Source organism: Dermacentor silvarum, chromosome 6 (assembly GCF_013339745.2).
Source record: "Dermacentor silvarum isolate Dsil-2018 chromosome 6, BIME_Dsil_1.4, whole genome shotgun sequence".
Classification (NCBI taxonomy): domain Eukaryota; kingdom Metazoa; phylum Arthropoda; class Arachnida; order Ixodida; family Ixodidae; genus Dermacentor; species Dermacentor silvarum.
In genome coordinates, this window is record NC_051159.1 from 179,264,977 (window position 1) to 179,286,140 (window position 21,164).

Sequence of the window (21,164 nt, forward strand, 5' to 3'; positions counted from 1 at the left end):
GCGCGATGACGGTGCAGCAGCAGCCGGTGGGCGCCGCCCAGAGCGTGGTCGAGCGGTGGGGCGCCCCGCGGTGGCTTTGTTGCGCGCGCGCGGGCAAAACCGGTGCTTGGCGGGGGGATGACGTCAGCTGGACGCCACGAACGCCTTCCCCCCCTCGTACCCCTTGGTCCCCCTTCCCTCCCCTCTCCGGCAGAGGCAGCGCCGCTCGCGGGGGAACAATGCGCTAGGCGTCGTCTCGGCCGGCGTCGTTTCGCGCTGTCCCCGTGCCACGATCATGATGACGCCGCCGATGGCCGTGTGCTCCGCGCTGCTCCTCGCCGTCGTCGCCGCGCTGGGAGCGGCCGAGAACGTGCTGGATGCCATACGCAACGACGGCGAGCTGTCCTCGGTAAGTAGACCGGTTGCTTCGCGTGCCGTGGCAGTGCGCGCGCGGGACCAGTTTGGCGCCATGTTCTGTGGACCCCATGCATGGGCGAGCCGTCATGGCGCCGGTCGATCGAAACCGCCGCAGCGGCCGTGCGCGCGGCCCGGCAGCGCCGCCCATTCCGGTCTTTCCATGCCGGCCCGAACGAACGCTGGCGAGCCGGCCCGAGCGAGCGAGCCGTGAATGGGGCGCGCAATTGGCCGCACAAAGGAGGAACCCTCTGCAGGGCCGGAAGAAGCGCTTCGGGTCGACGGCTCCTTGGAGAAGAGCGGGCACGGACGCCGCCGTCACAGTGCGCGCGGACGCACTCACCCCATGGGGTGGGGTCGCGTCTTCGGCGGCAACGGCTTCCCGCACCATCACCGTGGGCCCGGTCAGGCTGCTCATCCTGTCCCTCTGGAAGCAGCGCGACATGCGGGGCAGGAACCTTGCAGTGCGCGGTTTGAAGTTCGCATCTACCGAGTCCGAAGGCATAGCGGGCTGAAGCGAATCTCCCAAAGATGCGCCGCCCGAGGACTCCTCCTTGGTGCACGAGACACGCCGCCGAAACGGACGTTGCGTGAAACGGCGGCCACGGTAGCATTCGCCATGGGGCGGGGCTACGAGCCCTTTCGCCGGAGAATCGCTCCGCGCGGGGCTAATCCGCGACCGTTGCGGACGCCCTCCACAAGCACTTGCACGGTAGCGTCTCGGATTTGAGCGTGACGCACGGGCGAATCTTTATTCGCAGTCCTACAGCACGGGAACCGTCGTGGAGATACCGATAGAAAATGCGAGGCGGCGAGCGTTAATATAGTTCCGCATGCAAGGGACAGACGTGCCCGTCTGTGCCAAAAGAACTCGAGACATCGTCCCGTAGGCATACAATGTTTCAAAAGAGTATGACGCTGCAGAAAACTGTGAACGCTGACAAACCGTTCAAGGCGGATGAGTCACGATGTTGCATATCCTCCACAAACGTGGTTCTCGAACCGTCATGGTGGATGGGGCGGTGCTGCTTGCATCGAAATTGGCTGCCTGTCGTCAGGAGCGGTCGTTTGTGTACCGGTAGTCGCATTTCTTTTTCCTTATTTACAACGCTGAGCTCCTGCCTATGCATGCAAACAGGTTCTCGTGGAGCGGCACGTGCTTTCATTGACGCCGCATGTCTGCGGAAGTCTCTCACCCTCTCGACGCGTCGGCGTGTTTTGGGCGCGTTTTTACATTACGAGATTTCCTTTTCTCATATTGCATTATTGACAGACAGATGAGTCGTCGCTTATGAACCAGACGCGTCACTCAAACGCCAACAGTGCTCCGTCCTTGGTCGCTCTCGAGTTCTTTGAGCACTGGCCAACGGCAAAAAACAGGCGGGGAAATGTAAGCATCCTGCGCTGGCAAACAACGATGAGGAAATAGTATGCGCACTCACTATCTTGGGAAAACCGCTGTCGTTAGCCTTCTCGTTCTCTCGTGTTCTTTTTTCCCCTTTTCCGTAGTGCAAACTTGGGTGCGCACAAGAACAGCATCGGCGTAAATATTGAAACAACAGTCCAAGTATGCCTCTTTCTACCGCTATCCGCAACGTGTTTTGATTGTAAGCGGCAGTTCCTTTAGGTGTCAGTGGCTTAAGATAGGATACGTGTCGCCATGGCTAGAAGGTGGGCGTGGCATCACGTTGTACGCTGTGATTAGTTACGCCGCCTTAAGGCAGCAGTGTTCAGTTCTTGCCGATGCCCTGTTTTCATGCCAGTTTGTTTACTATTCCTTAAGCTTCAAGAGCTATTACAATTTGTTTTTTACAGCCAGTCCCATTGCACTTTCGTTGGGAGGCATAAGACTGCTTTGCCGTTGAGTACTTCAACCATAGCTGGCTGAGCTATGGCCAATCCAGATGCTTTCTTTTTACAGTGGTTCATTTTACGCATCGCCATTTAACGTACATAGCCAATCCTCTAACACAGTGTAAAGATTAAGTGAATACAAGACACCGCAAAGTAACCAAATATAAGGCGCTATTAACACCGGCTAATAAATCGACATTAGGTCCTTTGGTTTACCGATTTAGTACATTGATATTTTCAGCACACAGTATTAATAATCATTTTCGTCGAAGTTTGGACAGATTATTGTTTTTTGTTCCGTTGCACTACTACAGCGTGCTGCTTACTTCTAGCTTGAGTTTACATATTGTGCCATGCGTCTTGTCGGTTCTTGTTGTGACCTACGTATCTTAGTTGTCCCTTTCAATTTCTTCACTTCAATATAATTATATTCACCTGAATGTTTCAAGAAATTCTTGAAAGTTCTTTCGAAAGATGGCACTGAGAAAGTTTTCTGTACTCAGATTGACCAAGAACAGACGAAAGAAAAAATTTTTCCTCACACCCGCGTGAGAAATGGGGCATTCGTTCCTTCTTTTTCATATTTTCATATCAATCAAAGAAAATAACAACACTATGATTGCAGGCCACGCGTATGATGATTCGTTCCAAGCCTGTTCAGCGTTCCTATGTACCTCGACTTTTCAGTTTATTTGCGCTTGTATTAGAGTCTTCTCTCTTTGAGTGTGTAAGCATTCATTATTAATAGGATCTTATTACGTTTAAAGTTTGAGAGCAACACATATGCTACGAGATCCGCCACAGTGGAGGACTGTATGTAGATCATAGAGTTTCCTACAGTAATTACTAGAGGGAACACTGGCGCTGCGATCGTTCATCCACCGTGGGAATGATGGTTAGTATACATGGATTGGTCTGATATTCGTGCTTGGGGCTTCAGACGCTTCTGTGGCTTCGTTTATTATACGCATTATCTGGGCCTAAACTGTATTGAAATTTCAAAGCAATTTACACTTTTTTTTAAGGCAGTAGGTAATAAGACTCTGCAAGCACGCGTAATCGCTGCTAATTGCAGTGGTTCCGCTTGTCCGTACGTCCGCAGCGTAATTTTTTTCAATATAAGGCTTCTGTGCTAGAGCTCCTGTGTTCGAATCCTGCCGTTGGACAATTTCAATAACGTTTATTGAATTATTTATAGCGCAGTACTTTCTTTTTGCAAAGTCACGAAGCCATCTAATGCCGGAAGGACGAAGTTTGGGCGAATCCATGTACTAACCACCATTATGGCCTATGCTGGATGAATCGCTCTACTTGCAGCTCCCATAGACACTAGCGCCACAGCTCCCTCTAGCAATTGTATGAAACTCTATGCTGTAGACCACTTTCGATTACGTGCACCCAATGCCGGGAACTACAGCAGCGTTTGGGCATTCCGCTCTCATCGGAACGCGGTCGCAGCGGTCGTGAACCGAATCCTCTACGTCGTGCTCAGCAGCAGTACGCCGTAGCCAATGAGCGACCGCGGCGGGTCTGCGTATATACGTGCGCGTCTTCCGCGCAGATTGTGGTGTTCCGAGCGTGATTAACCTCTGTCGTTAGCGTCATTGCAATTATAACTTCTCGCTCGGAGCATTGACCCCTTGCGCGCGGTGACACAACCGCGGGCTAAGGAATGAAAGGCGCTTATCGATCCCCTTTAGCTTTCACCCGCCCACCGAACAGGTTACACAGCGATTCCGCTGTGACGTGACATCGTTGCGCAATTCATACCGCAGCAACGGCGATTAGCTATGCCTCGTGGCCACGACACACACGCGGCCGCCTCACCGGTGTCGGCTTGCAACACTAGGAGGCGGACATCCCTTCCTTCGCACGTGCGCTAGCGAGTGCCTATGCGCTGCTTGCATTTGCGGCGAGCAACTGAGCGATTGTATGTCGGCTCGAGGTGGCGCGCATTCGGCCGAAGGAGTCACGGAAATGGTTTTCAGATTGCTTTCCGTTGCAGCCTTTTCGAACTTTGCAGGCGTATAGAGGCTGCCTACAAGCAAGCGTGTCGCCACTGTAATGGTACGGCGCGACATTCTATACCCGAAATAATGCGCAAACTCAGATCAACTGCCACTCTTTTTTTTTGCGCTTTTTCTTTCTCTCTCCTCACAGCTCTTGTATATAGTAGGCAGACAACGCCGCTATTTTATGGCTTCAAATAAATTTTCGGTTAAGAATGCCGTCATAAATTTCATTTCGAATAACACAAGTCGGCAGGACTGTCTTGAAAACTTGCCCTCACGTGTGAACCTTGTTTTTAGAGACAACTTACGTCATTATTATAAATGCGAAACTGCTCTGAAATGGTTTGGAAAAGTCATAGTTTCCACAGAGGAAGCATGGTGTGTAGTAACAGTTTCCCAGCAGCGCGCAATGCTGTTTTTTCCTCGTTGTCGCCTAATGTTAGGGATTCGTGCATTTCCTTTCACGTTCACGCCAGGGTTAATTACTGCTGTAGCGGCGGCTCCCCAGACCGGCAGTTTGTAAAGCTGTGTGCCTCTCAAAGTTAATCTAAGCAGCAGTGACGTAGCCTATTTTTATTTTTTCGGGGAGGGGGGGGGGGGGGAGCACGCAGTTGACCGGGGTCGGAAATGGGAGGAATTAGGGTGGCTGGGCAGGCTGCCTACTAACACACAAATTTCGGGGGAGGCGGGCTTAACCGGTGTGCCACCACCAGGCTGTATATACGCCACTCAATCTAAGCACGTCACAACGACACGGGCCACGAACACTTAGCGCATTAAACGACTGTGTTTTTACGTAATCGTCTATGAATTTCACGACATAAGCAGACAAGACACTCAGCTTAAACGAATATCGAGTGTTGTAAATTCGCTGAATTGTTGAACTATATTTATTGGGAAATGCCAGCGTTCTGTATAAAATCGCTTGGCTAGAATGAAGAGGGGTGGCAGGCTAGCTCGTTAATGATTATATTCGCGGATAACTTTCTGTGCTAATGAAGGGAAAGCTACGGAGGCAAAGTGCGCACAAGCGAGAGTGCTTCTGAAAAAAGTCCCGCACTTTCTGCCGCGTTACTTTAAGCTGGGGAGGAAAAAAAATAAACACCTTATTTGCAACTGCTAAATAAGACGAAACACACCACTGATTGTTGAAGTTGGCTTATATTGCGGCTTTTCCCCTCCGCGTCTGGCCAAACGCGAAACCGTCGCACGTGGAAGCCTCGTCGATTCCAGCGTCTTTTCCGAGAAACCCCAAGCGCTGCCAAACGCTGCCGGTCTACTCGGCGCAGTAACACATGTGCAGAAGCTCCGCCCTTTCCCTTCATTGCCATATGAAGTTGTATGCGAGTAAAGCTGGTCATGAAGTCAGAAATTAACAGTTGCTACATGCTAGCGCCCGTTTAGGTTACATTATTTTCTGTTCTACGTAGCAACAATGGCGGAAACAGCCACGAAAGCTCGTAATGGCTCGTTAGTATATCAGTATAACTATAACTTCCAATTTATACCCATAGCGTTCTGTAATATGCGTCTCACAGCTATCCTAATTTCACGAAGCTAGATCAGGCACTTAGTCGAGATTGTTTTCTCTGTGATGCTCAGATTAGTGCAGAATGTCATTTTCTTGAGAAACGCTGGAGGATTCAGGCGTCACGTAGTACCCTGTCTGTGGTGGAATGTGGGCCCGTATTCACAAAAAGCTCTCACGCTAGAATTGTTCGTAATACCAAATTTCAATCAATGCTGATGCTTAACATGCTAGAGAAGATTATACCGGCCCCCCAATGGCATATATAGCACTTACGAAAAAAAAAAAAAAAACTTTGTGAATTCGGCCTCTTACAGATTGAATTCTTTTTTAACGTATAGACATTTCGTTTTTAAACAACCACGAATCCAATGGAAATGCCTCCTGCCTGTGCATAAAATGCATTCGTTCTAGGTATACGACACTTTATCGCCAATAATAATCGATGTCATGCAGACGTTTACAAGTATTGTTTTGGACAGGAAGGGCATGTTATGAACGACTATGTTCCGTCTTCCTTTCACCCTTGTACCGAGCATGTGTGTTTTGAGATGGCTGTCGTAAACCTTGGCAGTCAGCCCGCGTAATTATACGAATGATGGAGTCTCACGCTTGCAGCCAGTCTGGCGTAGGTGGGTAATGTGCTAATGACGACGCTCGACGACCTGAAGCCGATGGTATCTCATTACACATACGCATGAAAAAAAAATAGAGAGAAAGAAAAGAGCGGAAGGCCAACAATAATAATCTCATGTAGTTCCAAACATGCGCCCACTCATCGAGGAGATGCCTTTCGGTAGTCTGCTTGTTTTTATATTATGCAAATAGACCGTTGAGGCCATATTTGAAAGCGGGCACTTGTTACACGAATGTAAGCAAGACGGTCGCTTCGACAATGTATAGAAATTCTTTCATATTTCTTAACATAGATAAGTTTCTACGCTCAGAAACTTACGCGCGTATTTGTTTGAATTACGCCTCTGTCTCCGCCTTTTTCTTGTTCACCTTGATTGCAAGTTCACACCTTCAGCTTCTCTGTTTGCAATATACTATACATATCGTGCGTAATGATGTATCAGCGCACGATGTGTGACGAGCACTGGTGGCCGCTACTCGTGTTGAATATCTCGAAGCAACACAGGGCTTGATCAGACGCCGTACTGGAGGATACTGTATTAATGCCGACCAGCTGGGCTTCTTTAGCATGCGTCCAGAGCACGGTACGCGAGAATTTTCGCAGTCCGCGCCCATCGGAACGCGGCTGGGAATCCAACTATACGACATCGTGCTTAGCGTCATAAAACGCCATATAGCGTCTTAGAACGTCATATAGCCACTATACCAACAAGGCAGGCACTGAAGATAACTCGAATGACAATAGTTTTGCAGCGCCGCCGTAGCCGCTAGAACCGTGCACGTTGAGTAGGGGAACAGTTCTCAGAAATCCATATTGAGGCGTACGTGGACAACAGACAACCAAGTACACACACAATGGAGCGCTTCGTTTGTGTCGTCCGTGCATTGCCACATGCTCTGGTATAAAAAGCACCGACATCCTAACGCCGTGTGTCACTATAAGAACAACATTTCTTTTCTTTTTTTCGCCGTATGCGTGTTTACATTCGGTCCTTGGATTCAAAGCATAACAGGCACAGCAGTGGTGGTCGTTCTCCCTTCCGACTCGATATCGCCCGGGGTGGGAGTGAGTGACATAACTTTATTTTAAATCCGGGGTGGGATTGGTTAGAAACATTGTCTTGAAACATTTCCCGGCGTTGCATATGTATATTTTCCTTGTTATAATCAAACCAGCTACACGCTATTCCGCATGAAAAGGAGGAAAGGGAGTTGAAAGGATCCTCGAGACGGGCGGGGAAATGCAAAGTAATGATAATAAAGGTCTGAAAGAACGTAGACGCTATTAAGGAACTGGCGTAGGTAAATGTGCCAAATGCATCTTCCTCTTAGTTTATTTTTGTTATTTTTTTCTTATTATTCCTTGTGGAGCAGTCAGAAAAACTGACTGCAGACGCCTGCATTCAGCCGATGCTTCTTTCTCGCTCCCTTTTATTCATTCATTTTTTTTTCTTTCTGTGTACGAGAGATGCAGCACTTGTCCCTTGGCGAAGGGCGAAATCGCCATGCGCCACCATCATGAGATGCGAAGACATCCTGTTTGTGCGTTTTCGCAACGTTGTCGCGGGGTTAGCGGCGCGCATGTTCGCCTTACGCAGACAGTGCCACTCCGGTCAGCGAGTCGCAAGCAGCGCTTTATTTCGATACCTCGGGATGAACCAGGAACTCTGGTGCCCTCGTTGGGGGGATGCGCGGAAAAAAAAAGGCGGACAAGAAAACACGTTTGTTGTTTATCTCGAAGGCGGAAGTAATATTGCGCATGAAATTAAACGAGTATATCATGAAAGTACTGTTGGACAGACCGAATATCATGTCGCGGCGCACTTTCGCGCTATGAAATCTCACACTACATATCTTCCACAGAATGTGTTGCGCAGTGACTTCTGATTCTTATGAGCAACGGTTTCGTGTTTGCCACTTTTTTATTCTCTTCCTCAGTGAAAAAATTTGCCCATGCTCTATATATCATCATCTGTGGTGCACTCGTCTAAGTCGCCAAGGCGGGCTTATTTGTCACTTATGAAGGAATCTCTGCAGCACAGACGACGCGGGAACGAGGAAAGAAACAGAAAGCACCACCGCTGACTTTCAACAACGCGTATACTCCTGAAAATAGGACACCCAGATATAAGACCACTGTCGCGTGACCTTCACGAGGGGCAGTTGATAACAAATAAGAAACGCACACGTGACACTGGCCATAGCCTCCTATATTTTTTAAAAAATATAGGAGGCTATGCACTGGCTCAGTGCGAACGCCTTATTCGCTCTCTCGTAATCTGCCACTTGTGAAGGTCATGTAAATGTGTCCTATTGCGAACATTCTGTACATTATTTTGCCTTTTGATCGACTGAGTCTTGTGAATATCATGTAACATTTCTAAATCAGAGTGTATTATTTTCCGGAATAAGGGTCGTTGAAATCATCACTCGTGTTGCCTATTTGTATACAAACATCCATGCGTAATCTGTAAATAATCATTCGTGAATTGCCGTGCCAACTTCGCTGTCTTCGGGGATGACGTCTGAGTGACTTCTCTATTTTTCGCGACAATGCAGCACTCAAGTCGTACAACAAGGAAAGAAAGAACCTGACACAATATTGAATACGCGGTATTGGGTAGACGTTAAGCAACTAACTTTGTGCATTGGTATTTCCTCCCGTGTTCAATTTGCGAGCGGAATTACGGGAACATATGAGCCAACTATCACAGCCGAGAATCATCTTCTAATGATCTTCGTTTTCTGTACTCCTAACGTAGCGACCACTTCCTTTTTTAATCTCGCGATGTACAGAGTCCACTCTTTATGACTCGCGTGTTTATAAGGTGCTCACGACACGCTTTTAATTTGATGGTAATGTTAGCCTGCCCGCCCAAGACGCGCTGCGCGTTCCGCCAGCACCATTTGTGAACACACTTGTCTAAAACACGCTCTCCAAAGACTTCACGCGCACTGACCTTCTACACGTCTCTCGGAATAGAATTCGAGGCCTTTTCTGGCAGTTTACGTTCACTGCTTTGTCGACAATGATTCTATGGCATCCGTGTACGGCGCCGTAAAACGTATAGTTTGGGAAGCGGTAATTGGGGGAGAAACTGTCTTCAAGGTTATGTAAATGCAGCACTCTGCTGTTATAGGAAAACACTGACGTTCGTAGGGAAGCAGTAAAATGACCAGCCCGTTTGGTGCGGTGACAAGTCTGGCAACTCGTAATTCAGGGTTATTAAGCTGCTCTGGTGAGGGCAAAAAAAAAAAAAAGAGATGGAGGAGGAGAGCTGGGACAAGTGTTTATCCATTCACTAGAAATGTGGTCACATTAGCAACTAGACCTGAAAGTTGAAAGCTCGTGCTTTTATACCAGCAGTATGGAGACTACGAGCTACAGAGAATAGCTTGGGAGCACCTGACTGCATATTGTCAGTTTACGCCTGTGCCGATTCCGCGTAGGCGGATGGAAGAAAAATAAATAAATGGCCTCAGAATGACGCACAGCACATCTCACTCCCCCTTTCCCCAGCACAGGGTAGCCAGCCGATCTGAGGACTGGCTAGTCTCCCCGTCTTTCCACCTATTCCTATTCCTATTCACTCAACGGAGCACGCTTTATCCTCGCCACTATAATGGCTCCAACTTGTCAAGCCTTCGGTGTCCCTGTGAACGCGAATACACGGAGACGTTGTGTAGATAAGCGCTTGCTCATTTCTATATCGTTGCAATATTTCATAAATATAGTGGTCAAGCAATCACACCACAGCAGCCAATTAATTCACGCCACCTCAGCATTTGTGATTGTTCCTCTTTTTCTGCAAGTGGTACGGCTTTTAACTCTGTCTACAAGATGAAGATGCCTTACGTTCGCTGAAAGCCGCCTAAGGAAGCTGCGGGGCATGCGGACACGGATTTCGGAGGATCAACAGTCTGAGGAGCTGCTTTGCTGAACCAAGCACGCCACGCGAAAGGAAAGAAACGTGGTGCTGTGCTGTGCAGACTAAACCCTTTGTAGCGAAACTGGGTAATACCCTCTATCGCCATCATGTATTAGGTATTCCGTGCAGGCTTACGGTTGACATTCTGGTGAACTTTGTTCTGACTGTCGACGCTCATATAATCCCTCGTAGACTCATCTTTCTGTTTCTCCATTTAGAGCACATAATATGCTCAAGGAATCAGTTTAAAATCAGCTCCTAACTCTTTTCTTTTTTCTTTAACAAATAGCTTGTGTTTCTCTCGCCATTCATATAAGGACAACCTCCATGCAGCCGGATAACGTATACAGCGTTTCCTTCGTCAACCTGTAGCATCCAGCTGTTGTGGCCGCGGGAATAGGCTCGGCGCCAATTTTTACACGTGCTTTCCATATTTACTAGCTCTGTTAAGCGACGGTGGTGATAACGTATGCGCTGCAGATTGCCATACCTTTCACTTTCAACAGCTCTCGTGCATTTGTTTTGTTTTTTGTCAGGTACGTTGTCGTAGTTGGCCGCGACGTGTCTTTATTTTTGTAGTACCCCTTGGCCGGTTTTGTCGACAGCAAAACCCGACAGCTATCGCGAAAAATAAAAGCGAGGAAAATTAAAACTGAAACAACTTCACTCGGTATGAAAACGACAGTGGGACCCAGGTGCAACTTAAAGCGCGTTGGATGAAGACAAGCTTTTTATTTTGACATAGTCTGTCAAGCATCGCTTCGAATTATCTGCACAAGGCTGAATCACGCTAATTGCAGGAAGACAATATTCCGCAATATGTGCGTCGCATCTTCTGTCAGCGTGTCATCGACTCACGTTGTGCCGCTGTTTTCAATACAGCCTTTTTTATTATAACTCTGAGTACGCAAATCTTCATTCAATTATTGACATTTGACGTCACCCGTGATTAAAGAGGCCTCCCAAACGTATATAGCAGTTGTTTTTCGCTCAATGATACAAAAGTAAAGCTCAGCAACAACATGATTAATACTTCTTTTTACTTAGTTCGTGCTCAATTTTTGTTTGTTCACATTGTATCTTTGATATCTCCCTGAGAAACCACTGCTTAAGACACAGCGGATACATCATCACCGTCACTAAGCAAATAAATTAAGAACTGTGCGGTGTTCCATCAAAGAGCGAGTGTAGTGCGTCGAATTCTGCACAATGAAAGCGCGTTGGAAGCAGTCTCTGAGTGGAATACTTCAGGTGAATAATATTCGGTGGCGTAGTGCTCCTTTAGGTCTAATGATAGCGAAGCCTGGGATGGAAGGTATTTAAAAACGGATTTAAAAACGGATTTAAAAACTTGCCCCGTTTCCTGGTACGACCCGACTGCTGGCGAAGCGCACCGATGCAGGTGGTCTGAACGTGATGTGTGATAGAGAATACGAAAATACCAAAGATATGACATGGGCGCGGTGAGAGGTATGGTACTGATTGAACAGTATGACGTAACATGCCGTCCCTTCTGCGGGCTTTTCATGAAGTGTTAAACGGGGTTTTAACTGTTAGTTTCTCGGCACTCCAGGTGGATGGCTGCCCACATTTTTATGTACATGTCCCATTTTCAGCGATTTGAAATCATCGTTAAAAACTGACACGGTTAGAGGCTTGCACGAGTTTGTAATTCATTGCAAAGTGAGCCCAGCGCGGAAGACGGGGACACACAAAGAAAGGCATACACGGCATTGACTTGAAACGATCAGCCTTGTGTTGGATTGGTGGAAGTCAGCGCCGTGTGCTTCTGTCTGTGTCCCTATCTTCCGCGCTGTGCTCGTCTTGCCATATATGAAATTCAGAAAAATCTTCATATCGAGACACCGCACTCCGTGTTTGGTTTGGTGAGTGGTCCCACGTTTGTAGGGGACCACTCAGGGATTTATTTCTCCGTGTGTCAGGATGCAGTCTCAACATTGATCGTAGATAAAAAAAAAGTTTGCAAATTATCTCGGACAAGCGCTACCACTGCTTGTCCTTTGTTAGTTTAAGCAAATAAATTACGTTAGCTTTAATGGAACTTGTTGAATTGAACATGTGCGAAGGAAGGGAAAAGAATGCGCACCACGCTTGAACTCGGATGAATTATCTTGCTTGATGGCAACTCGTCACATATATTAAATATAACGTGATTTTGTTCTTTAAAGCGATGTGCGCGACTCTATCGACTAACGCCGTTATTTATCGTAACGCGTTTCTGAGCATGCTCAAATTAAACATAAGGAGGCCTTGATTTCTGCTCTCTTAAACCTTCATTGTTTGCGAAGGAAACGGGTTTTACAATATAGTCAAAACCAGCATATTCAAAGACGTATTCTTTGCCCGCATGCAGCCCGTACCAGCCATGCAAGGGAGGCTGTGTGGCTGTAAACCGCGGCAGAACTGAATTTTTTTTCTTCTAGTTACTTCAATCACAGACCTCAGCATTAGTGCAAGTAGACTATCATGCATGCCGCCTCATCAGCCCCTGCGTTCTTACACGTTAATCGCATGGACCGGCTGCTAGTAATAGCACTGTCAGTAAAACAATACGTACGACTAATAAAACGCCGTGAACTGTTACGAGAGGTACTGGTCCTGCAATTGCAGAAGCCTGGTCGACTAACCTATATGATCTCAGCTGACAGGTAAATTTATGGACAGAGCGAATCTCTACAGCATAGCCAGTTAATAGGAAAACTAGGCACACGTAGACGTAGTTGGCCTAGTTTTCCTCAATTCCGCACTCCCCTCCTTCCCCGTCTAACTTTATAAAATGTGTTCTTTTGAACGACGAAATGCCTCGTGCAAGCCGTATCCGTTCCAATTGAGTGGCTCGCAAATACGCTTCTGGCCCAGCAGGACGTGATGTAGCAGATCACTCGCATGATCAAACCGAACATCGAAAGTGGAGCGAGCGGTCTCGTCAAGGGCCTCCATCGGTCGCCATTGGACGAGGTATCGGAAGGAGTTTGTGCAGATCGCCGTCATGTTTGTAAAAATAGCGTTATGGTGTCGATAGCGCGCAGCTAGAAGAAGGCCTAATATTCTTGACAGTGTGCACTGTGCTGGTCAATTATTCCGCTGTACTCGCTTCAGTTGCTCGTTCAAGTACCTACAGTTCACGGCTCGAACTTGGAGTTTTTCCTTACTTCGTTTAGAAGACTCGATATGCTCTTTGAAGAGTTCTCCCAATTTAGAGAAGATTGTGATAGGGAGGCAAGCTCAGGGGAATAGCGCATGCCAGTCGAGAGGCATAGCTTTCTGCCGGTGCAGTCAGTGTGGTAGGCATCGCATCTTTGTGACGCCGTGTGCCTCCCGTTGGTCGGGCCTCGTGGTCGAGCGCCGGCATGCTTCCCCCGTTGGGCGGCCGGTGTGCCGGATTGCCTCAACTGGCGCGGCCTCGCCAGAACGAAGCGGACGCGCTCGTGGGGCCAAGGACGCCTCATCGACCCGGGCTCCACTCTTTCTCTGGCTCGCGTCGGAGGTGCTCGCGCCGGCTCCTTTTCTTGGAGAAGGGCACGCGGCCAGAGCAGTAGGCCGCCGATGCCGGTCGGCCACGCCAGGTTGGCGCAGCGCGTGGCACAGGGGAGCGGGCGCTTGCTGCCCCTCCAGGGAGAGGCAATGCGCGCGTATTTTGGGTTCGATTACGGAGAACTTCGTGGATGCGTTTCAATAAGGCGGGTCGAAATCCGAGAATGCCAGCGCGTTATGATTTCGGCGGGCGCAGTGTTAGTCTTCGAATGTGCTCCAAAGCCCCGTCCCGGAGTGTGTATCGTGAAGCGTGTTTCAAGTTGAGCGACGTACAGGAACTTTTCTCTTGCAGCGAGATCATTACGCATGTACTTTGAATCTGTCACGGCGGTGGTGCCTTGTAATTCGGGGATGCACAGTTCAGATATCTTGGCGGAATTCCAATTAAGTAATCCCGGGATGAGGCGAACCACGACAACAATTATCTTGTCCCCAACACCCTGTCGTCTCTTCTATGTACTGCTGTCCGAGGTTCAGGTGTCATACGCGCGCAAGAGTATTCTTTATTTATTTATTCAGAGATACCCCGCTTTGCACAAAGGCGTGTAAGCAGGGGGGTTACAACTTGAGAAAAAAATCTTCATTAACGCAGCACACTTGGTCACAAGACAATTGATTCCACTCTGTTACTGTTCGAGCAAAAAAGGAATTAGCATAGCGGTTCGTTCTAGTCCGGTATTCTCGAATTTTAAGGTCATGATCAGTTCTTTTAGATATATAATGCGGTGGTTTAAGATAAATGTCACTGTTAATTCCGGTCTTGTTATTATATATTTGGAATAATAATTTCAAACGCAGTTTTCTTCGGCGAGAGGAGAGCGCTTCCCATTCTAGCTCGCTCTTCATTTGAGTGCAACTCTCCCCTCGCCTGTACCGCCCCAGAACGAACCTTGCCGCTCTATTCTGTAATCTCTCGATTTTGTCAATCAAGGTTTTCTGGCGAGGGTCCCAAACACAACACGCATACTCCAAGATAGGTCGAACGAAAGAACTATAAGCAGTGTTTTTTAGCACAAATGGTGAGGATTTGAGATTACGCTGAATAAAGTTTAGCGCTCTGGCAGCTTTTGTAACTACATTATTCACATGCGCATTCTAGGAACAGTCACTCGAAAACGTCACGCCCAAATATTTATACATAAATTACTGGTTGATAATATCACTATTAAAAAAATAACAGGTTTAATTTTTTTTTTTAGTGAAAGACACATGAACACATTTTTCCGCATTTAGTTGCATTTTTCACTTCTCACACCATTATACAATTTTAGTAAGATCAGTCTGCAAATCAATAGAGTCTCGTTCACTTGTTATTTTTCTGTAGACGACGCAGTCGTCGGCAAACAAACGCAAACGTGAAGATATCCCGGCAGGAATATCATTAATATAAACTAAAAATAAAAGTGGCCTTAAACGGAACTCTGAGGATCACCTGATGTGACCTCGACCCAAGGAGAAGTAGTACCGTTCAGTACAACACATTCTCGACGCTGCGACAAGTAATTGGCGATCCAGTTGCAGACTTCCTGATCAACATTTGCCCTATGTAATTTGTGAAGGAGCAATGGGTGGCAAACCGTGTCGAACGCCTTTCTAATGTATAAAAAAAAAAACGCAGTCTATTTGCCCATTATCATCCACCTCAGACACTAAGTCATGATAGAACTCAATCAATTGTGTTGTGCAGGACAGTCCCTCGCGAAAACCATGTTGATTATCAATTCGTAATCTGTGTTTCATTAATTCTTTGTACAAAATGTGCGCTAATATTTTACAGCAGATGGATGTTAAAGAAATGGGCCTATAATTGTTTACATCTTTTTTTGAACCACCCTTATGAACAGGGACCACATGCGCCATTTTCCAGTCCTCAGGCAACACTCCAGTAGAAAGAGATTTACTATACATAAGATAAAGGTACGATGCGATTGGCCGGGCACAGCGCTTCAATATGCGGGGAGAAATACCATCTGGACCAGGGGCCTTGGTTTCATCTATACTTTTTAACAATGATTCAGTACCATTCACACTGAGTTCTACAGGTGGCATTACTTACTCAGTCCCTCTCACGTAATTTTTCGAAGCTTGTTCTGGGTAAAAATACAGAATAAAAAAAACCATTAAAACAAGATGCCTTAGCTTTATCATCGGATAAGACCTGATTATTGTGAACAATCTCGTTTACTGCGGTTGAGTCAGATCCGCATTCTTTCACGTATTTCCAAAAAAAGCTTTGGATTCGTTTTCATACTGGCACTGAGTCGATTGAAGTACTGATCCTTCGCACTACGTACTTTAGTTTCATATTCATTAGTTACCTCGACTAATCTGTTGAACTGATAACTAGTTTGTGTGGTTTTAAATGTATTATATACTCGTCTTCTTTTCCTTATTAATCTCAAAATCTTAGGCGTCACCCATGGCTTCTTGCACTTTTTCAGCTTAATTGAATCATCAGCTTAATTGAATCAATACTCGGCACATACATTTCCGTCAGTTCTATCACTTTTGTTTTAAAAAGAAACCACAGTTGTATAACTTTACGTCGCGGTGTGCCCGTCTTTCACTTCACTTTATTCTCTCTCTCTCTCTCTCTCACACACACACACATGTAATAAACATGCAGCTTTTTCAGCATACGAGTACTCTGAACCTTATAGCACTGTTACGTAGAAAGAGGCCTATTTATAGAGTATTCACAGTGAAGTCACTAGTGACTAGCATTGTGCATCACTATATCATCAACTTCGCTGTTCTACCACGAATTGATGGAATGTGGGGCCTGAGAAGCCTAACGAACGGATACGGAAAATGTGGTTTGCAAGGCTTTGAGTCTTGTACGTAGTTATTATTTACAGAATAAAGAAGCTATATTAAACCAAGTAGCAGACCTTCCGACATTAAAACAAAGAAAATATTTTCTTATCACAAACGTTTCAGAGGGGAGAGGAGGGGAGGGGGAGGGGAGCAAGTCTAACAGTGCGCAAACATAGCATATTCTAGGGGCAAAATATTAATTGGGAATGGCAGTGTTGCTGGTACAAAAGTCGCATTCCACCACTCCGGACATAATGCAGCCGCCTTTTGCATTAGCAAATCGCAGACAAGCGGTAGTACAGGACGTACGCGCAACTCCTGCATCTTGGAATTTCGTAAACGAAGAATCACGCATCGCCAAATATGCAAACACCATTAAACTTTATATCAAAGCTGACCACACAACGCACTCATATCATACATATATCAACGGTACGTTGTCTTATTTATATATAATGTGCATAGTTCACTTTCATGATAAAGTTTTTCAGCGGTGGTGCAGTGTTTGTTTTATGTGTTTTCTCTTTTGTCTAGAATTACCGCAGTGAGCTGCGAGGGAAATTCTAATAGAATAATTTTTACCACCCGGTTTTCCTCACTGTGCACATAAAGCACGGTGCACGAGTGTTGTTGCGTTCCGCCTTCAAGGGAATGCAGCATTAACCGCCAGAAATGAAACTCGCGACCTCTTGCTCATTAGCAGAACGTTCTAGGTCCTGAGAAAGCGCGGTTGGTGCATGTTGCGTTCCCCTTCCCCCTCTACTAATGTACAATAAACCCAGTGCAACAATAGCCTGCCTGCCAATTCTATTGCGGCACCTTCGTGAACGTCGTTGCTCTCCGTGTCACTTGGTGGTTCGTACCATGAAAGTGCCGCGACATGAAGGTAGATTTCCTGTGCACGTTATAGGTTCATTCGATTTGCCCTGCTCTTCGTGAACTAGTTCACACCAGTTCAGTGCAGAACTGTCGCGCAGAACTCGCGCTGAACTGTCCCGGCACCGGTCACCTGCAAGTGCATAGTGAAATGAAGCACCTCCTCACTCATTCATAAAGTATGAAGGGGAATCAGTGGACGTTATATAAATTCTGCATCGTCGAGAAGCTTTTGCGCAAGCACCGACACTGCAGTCCGCGTTGCAACGGTTGAAAACAGCCGGTCCTCCGTTCTGCCACCGAGGCGCTCAGCGCAAGCGAGGAAACGCATCAACCTGAACATTTAACGTGATAGATTGCTGCGCTGCTGCTACTGTGGCAGCCGCGACAGAGTGATACGTGTAATGCTGACGTCACATCGGGCGTCGGCTGACGTCAGCAGAAGCTCCGCTCCACAAAGGCTAGAAACCGCGACTGTCACATGAAGCTCGCTGTAGCTCTGGTCCAGCTGATGATTTAGAATGATTGTGACGCAGAAGACCGGCTTCAAATCATTGCGCAGTAATGCTACGAACAAAAGAGCTATCAGTATACCTGAGCTATCAGTATACCTATCACTCACTACCTGAACGTACACTTCTGCCCATGAGACGGACAGCGAACGACAGCGCCCACCTTCGCGCTGCCGGTGTAAATGTTTTATTGAACAGGCACGGATACGACCTGCCCTCCTGCCGGGCAGCTTGGTTCTCGTGACCAGCTCTGCGCATTTCGCGTTCCTTCTTGCACGACGCTCTTAATCACACAACGAGAATTCCTCTAATCGCATGCCAGTCTGTGCGCGCGGCCCCCTGCGCCGTGCCTCGCAATTGTCCCGTTCGTCATAATTATCCCGTTCTTCCTCTGCGTTGATTCGGCGCGTCATGCCACTTCTGCTCGTTCGCGACGTCAGACATCGCGTTGGGCGTGTGCTTTTTACTATGTCTCAGGATTTCTCAGAAGAGTGTCGATAATTGCGTCTGATTGTTGAGTGGTCGACGCCCCTTTCACCGGCTGTTTTAATGCACTGAGCGAAGTAACGCCGCATTCAACGCGCATCGATGACTGTGTTGTCGCTCTCAGTTGCAATGAAACTTAGCAGAGGTTAGTTTAACCAGCCTTAAGCGCCACCTTTTGAAACACCCTCTAGAAGGGGCGCCAACCCAATCGAAGTCAGTGGATATCTCTCAATGCTCATTGGGCCAAGGCGTATTTGAACAACGAACATGGACAGCTGCAACATGTCTTCCAATTTCTGTGAAACTCTACGAGCTTTCGTACGTCACGATTAGGATTTGAGACGTTCAAGCAGTATCGAAATCTATAGTTGTCATACGTCGAGCTCAGTGGACAGCCAAGCAAAACGCTCTACGCTTTTTTTTTGGATGCAAAAAACATTCCGACTTGAAGAAAAAGAGAAAAGAAAAGGTTTGAGTATGAACGCGCGCTTCTAAGAGACGCACAACAAATAGTCTGATTGGAGTAGTGAGGTAATTAGAATTTCCTCACGAGAACTGAGTAAAAGCTTCCAGAATTACTGTGCTATAGATAAACTGTGCAAGAAGTTTAATTGAGATTCATGATTGTATTGCGCTTAGTATTACACTGAGGGAAAAGCTAAAGAAATAACAAAAAAAGTAAAAGTGGACGTACGTGGCGCAAACTACCAATTCGTTTAATAAACGTGTTCTCTAACAGTATTAAACGAGTTGGTAGTTTTCGCCTCGTCGTCCACCTTTTCTTCTTTCATGTTCGTTCTTTAGTTCTGCCGTCAGTATAATACTAAGCACAATACAATCATGAACGTCCACCAACTAGCCTCGTTCATTGCTTTACCAAAAAGTTTCATTGAGAATCGACTCAAAATTATCCATCAAGGTTATATAAAAGTGCCGCATGCATGTTGTGCTGTGTCCTCAGTGCAATCAGGCAGCCCAGTTTCAATTTAACTTACTAATATGAACTAGTTAAACGTCCCGTAATGTCTAACTTAAGTTAACAGCATCGATAAGATATAGCCTCGCCGTGTTACAAGCGAATATCTGCACATAAACGTGTCTTCTAGTCTATCCACTATTTCAATATCTCAAGCTATAAAACAGCATTCAATGGTAAAGTCGATGACCAAGTTTTGTCTCTGATGTGACCGTATTATGCTTTTCGAGCTAATCAAGGTGCACTTGTTACAGTCCGATGACGCTAATAACATCCTGGGTGTCGCGGAAGTCACGCAATAATATTCTAATGCGCCCTCTTTTCCTTTGCGCATGCGCAGTTCTACCAGCTGGCCGAGCGGGTAAAGCTGTTCGTGGCGTACAGCGAAAGCACAGACATCACGTGCTTCGCGCCCACCAATGACGCCATCGACAGGTTCCGCGAGAGCTTCCCCAACAAGCCCATCGAGGTCACCTACCATGTCGGTGAGTCAGTGCAATCAGCGCGCATGCGTGGACAGCCACGTGGGGACACACTTAGCGCCGACGACGCAAATTCCGTCGCTGCGTCGTCGCAAACGTTCAGTCGTCGCTAACGTTGGGTGCCCAGAAAGGCTGAACGTTTGCAGTCTTGGCGGAAACTGCAACTCTCGACAACTCTGGGGTCGGCGTGGTCGCATTCTATGACAATTTATCTTACGTTCCTTTTGCTCTTCATTGGCTCGCACGAAGCCGTGACCCCGCGCCATAGCCGAGATTGAAAAATTCTGAGGTTTTACGCACCATAAACAAAATCTCATTATCAGGCGAAGTCACAAATTTTGCCCTCCTGGAGTTGTTAACGTACACGAGCGTCTTTGCATTCTGCCTCCATCGGAATGCGGCCACCGTGGCCGGAATTGAGCCCGTGTTCAACAGCACATCGCCGAAGTGAGCCACTCGGTGAGACAAGCGGATTATAATTTAGAAGAATCAAGCGTAGAACTCACACACCTTTTTGCTCGTAAGTGTTCTTTGCCACTGACAGGCCGCTTTCACTAATATTGCGTCCAGCATCAAGACTGGCCGAAATTTTCTCTTACGCGCAATTTTATCGTAAGAGCTTTAACAAAGTTATTAGTTTTTGACAACTATATTGCATTGTCCAGCGGCCATAGTACATAATGTGCTTTCTGTTACGTACAGCTGGCCGGCGGTTGTTCTTATCAGCTTCTCCAGTCTACAAACTGCTTTGTGAATGTGGGCCCAGCGCCACTATATTGGCAAACCTCCCAAAATGTTTTCTAATTTCCCGGTTTTGAAGCGCCTGCAAGTTATGATTGTGTACGGCTTGATATAATAACTCAGCTGTGATGGTTGATTGCGGTCGGCACATAGAAAGAGAAGTTTTGCAAATACGAGCTTTGTGTGAAACTCGACGAGCGTTCGTGCGTCACGATTAAAATTTGAGATGCTGGAGGAGTATCGAAAGCAGTAGTCGCCATATGTCGAACTCAATGGGCAGCTTTTTTCGTGCAGGAAGTATTTTTTCCGCAAATTTGCAATACCGACCGCACAATAGTTCAGACAGCTTAATGTCTTGTCATTCTTA

The 21,164-nt window shown here is 46.9% G+C and overlaps 1 protein-coding gene across 1 annotated transcript in view; it reads left to right on the forward strand.

Moving 5' to 3' along the window:
* The first annotated feature begins 202 nt into the window (after positions 1-202).
* Positions 203-21,164, forward strand: part of LOC119456477 (fasciclin-1-like) — a 59,885-nt gene continuing 38,923 nt past the window's right edge. Inside the window, exons 1-2 of the mRNA XM_037718289.2 lie at positions 203-388; positions 19,915-20,059. Of these exons, the coding sequence (XP_037574217.1) occupies positions 275-388; positions 19,915-20,059 (259 nt within the window). The 5' untranslated portion in view covers positions 203-274. The remainder of the gene's footprint in view (positions 389-19,914; positions 20,060-21,164) is intronic.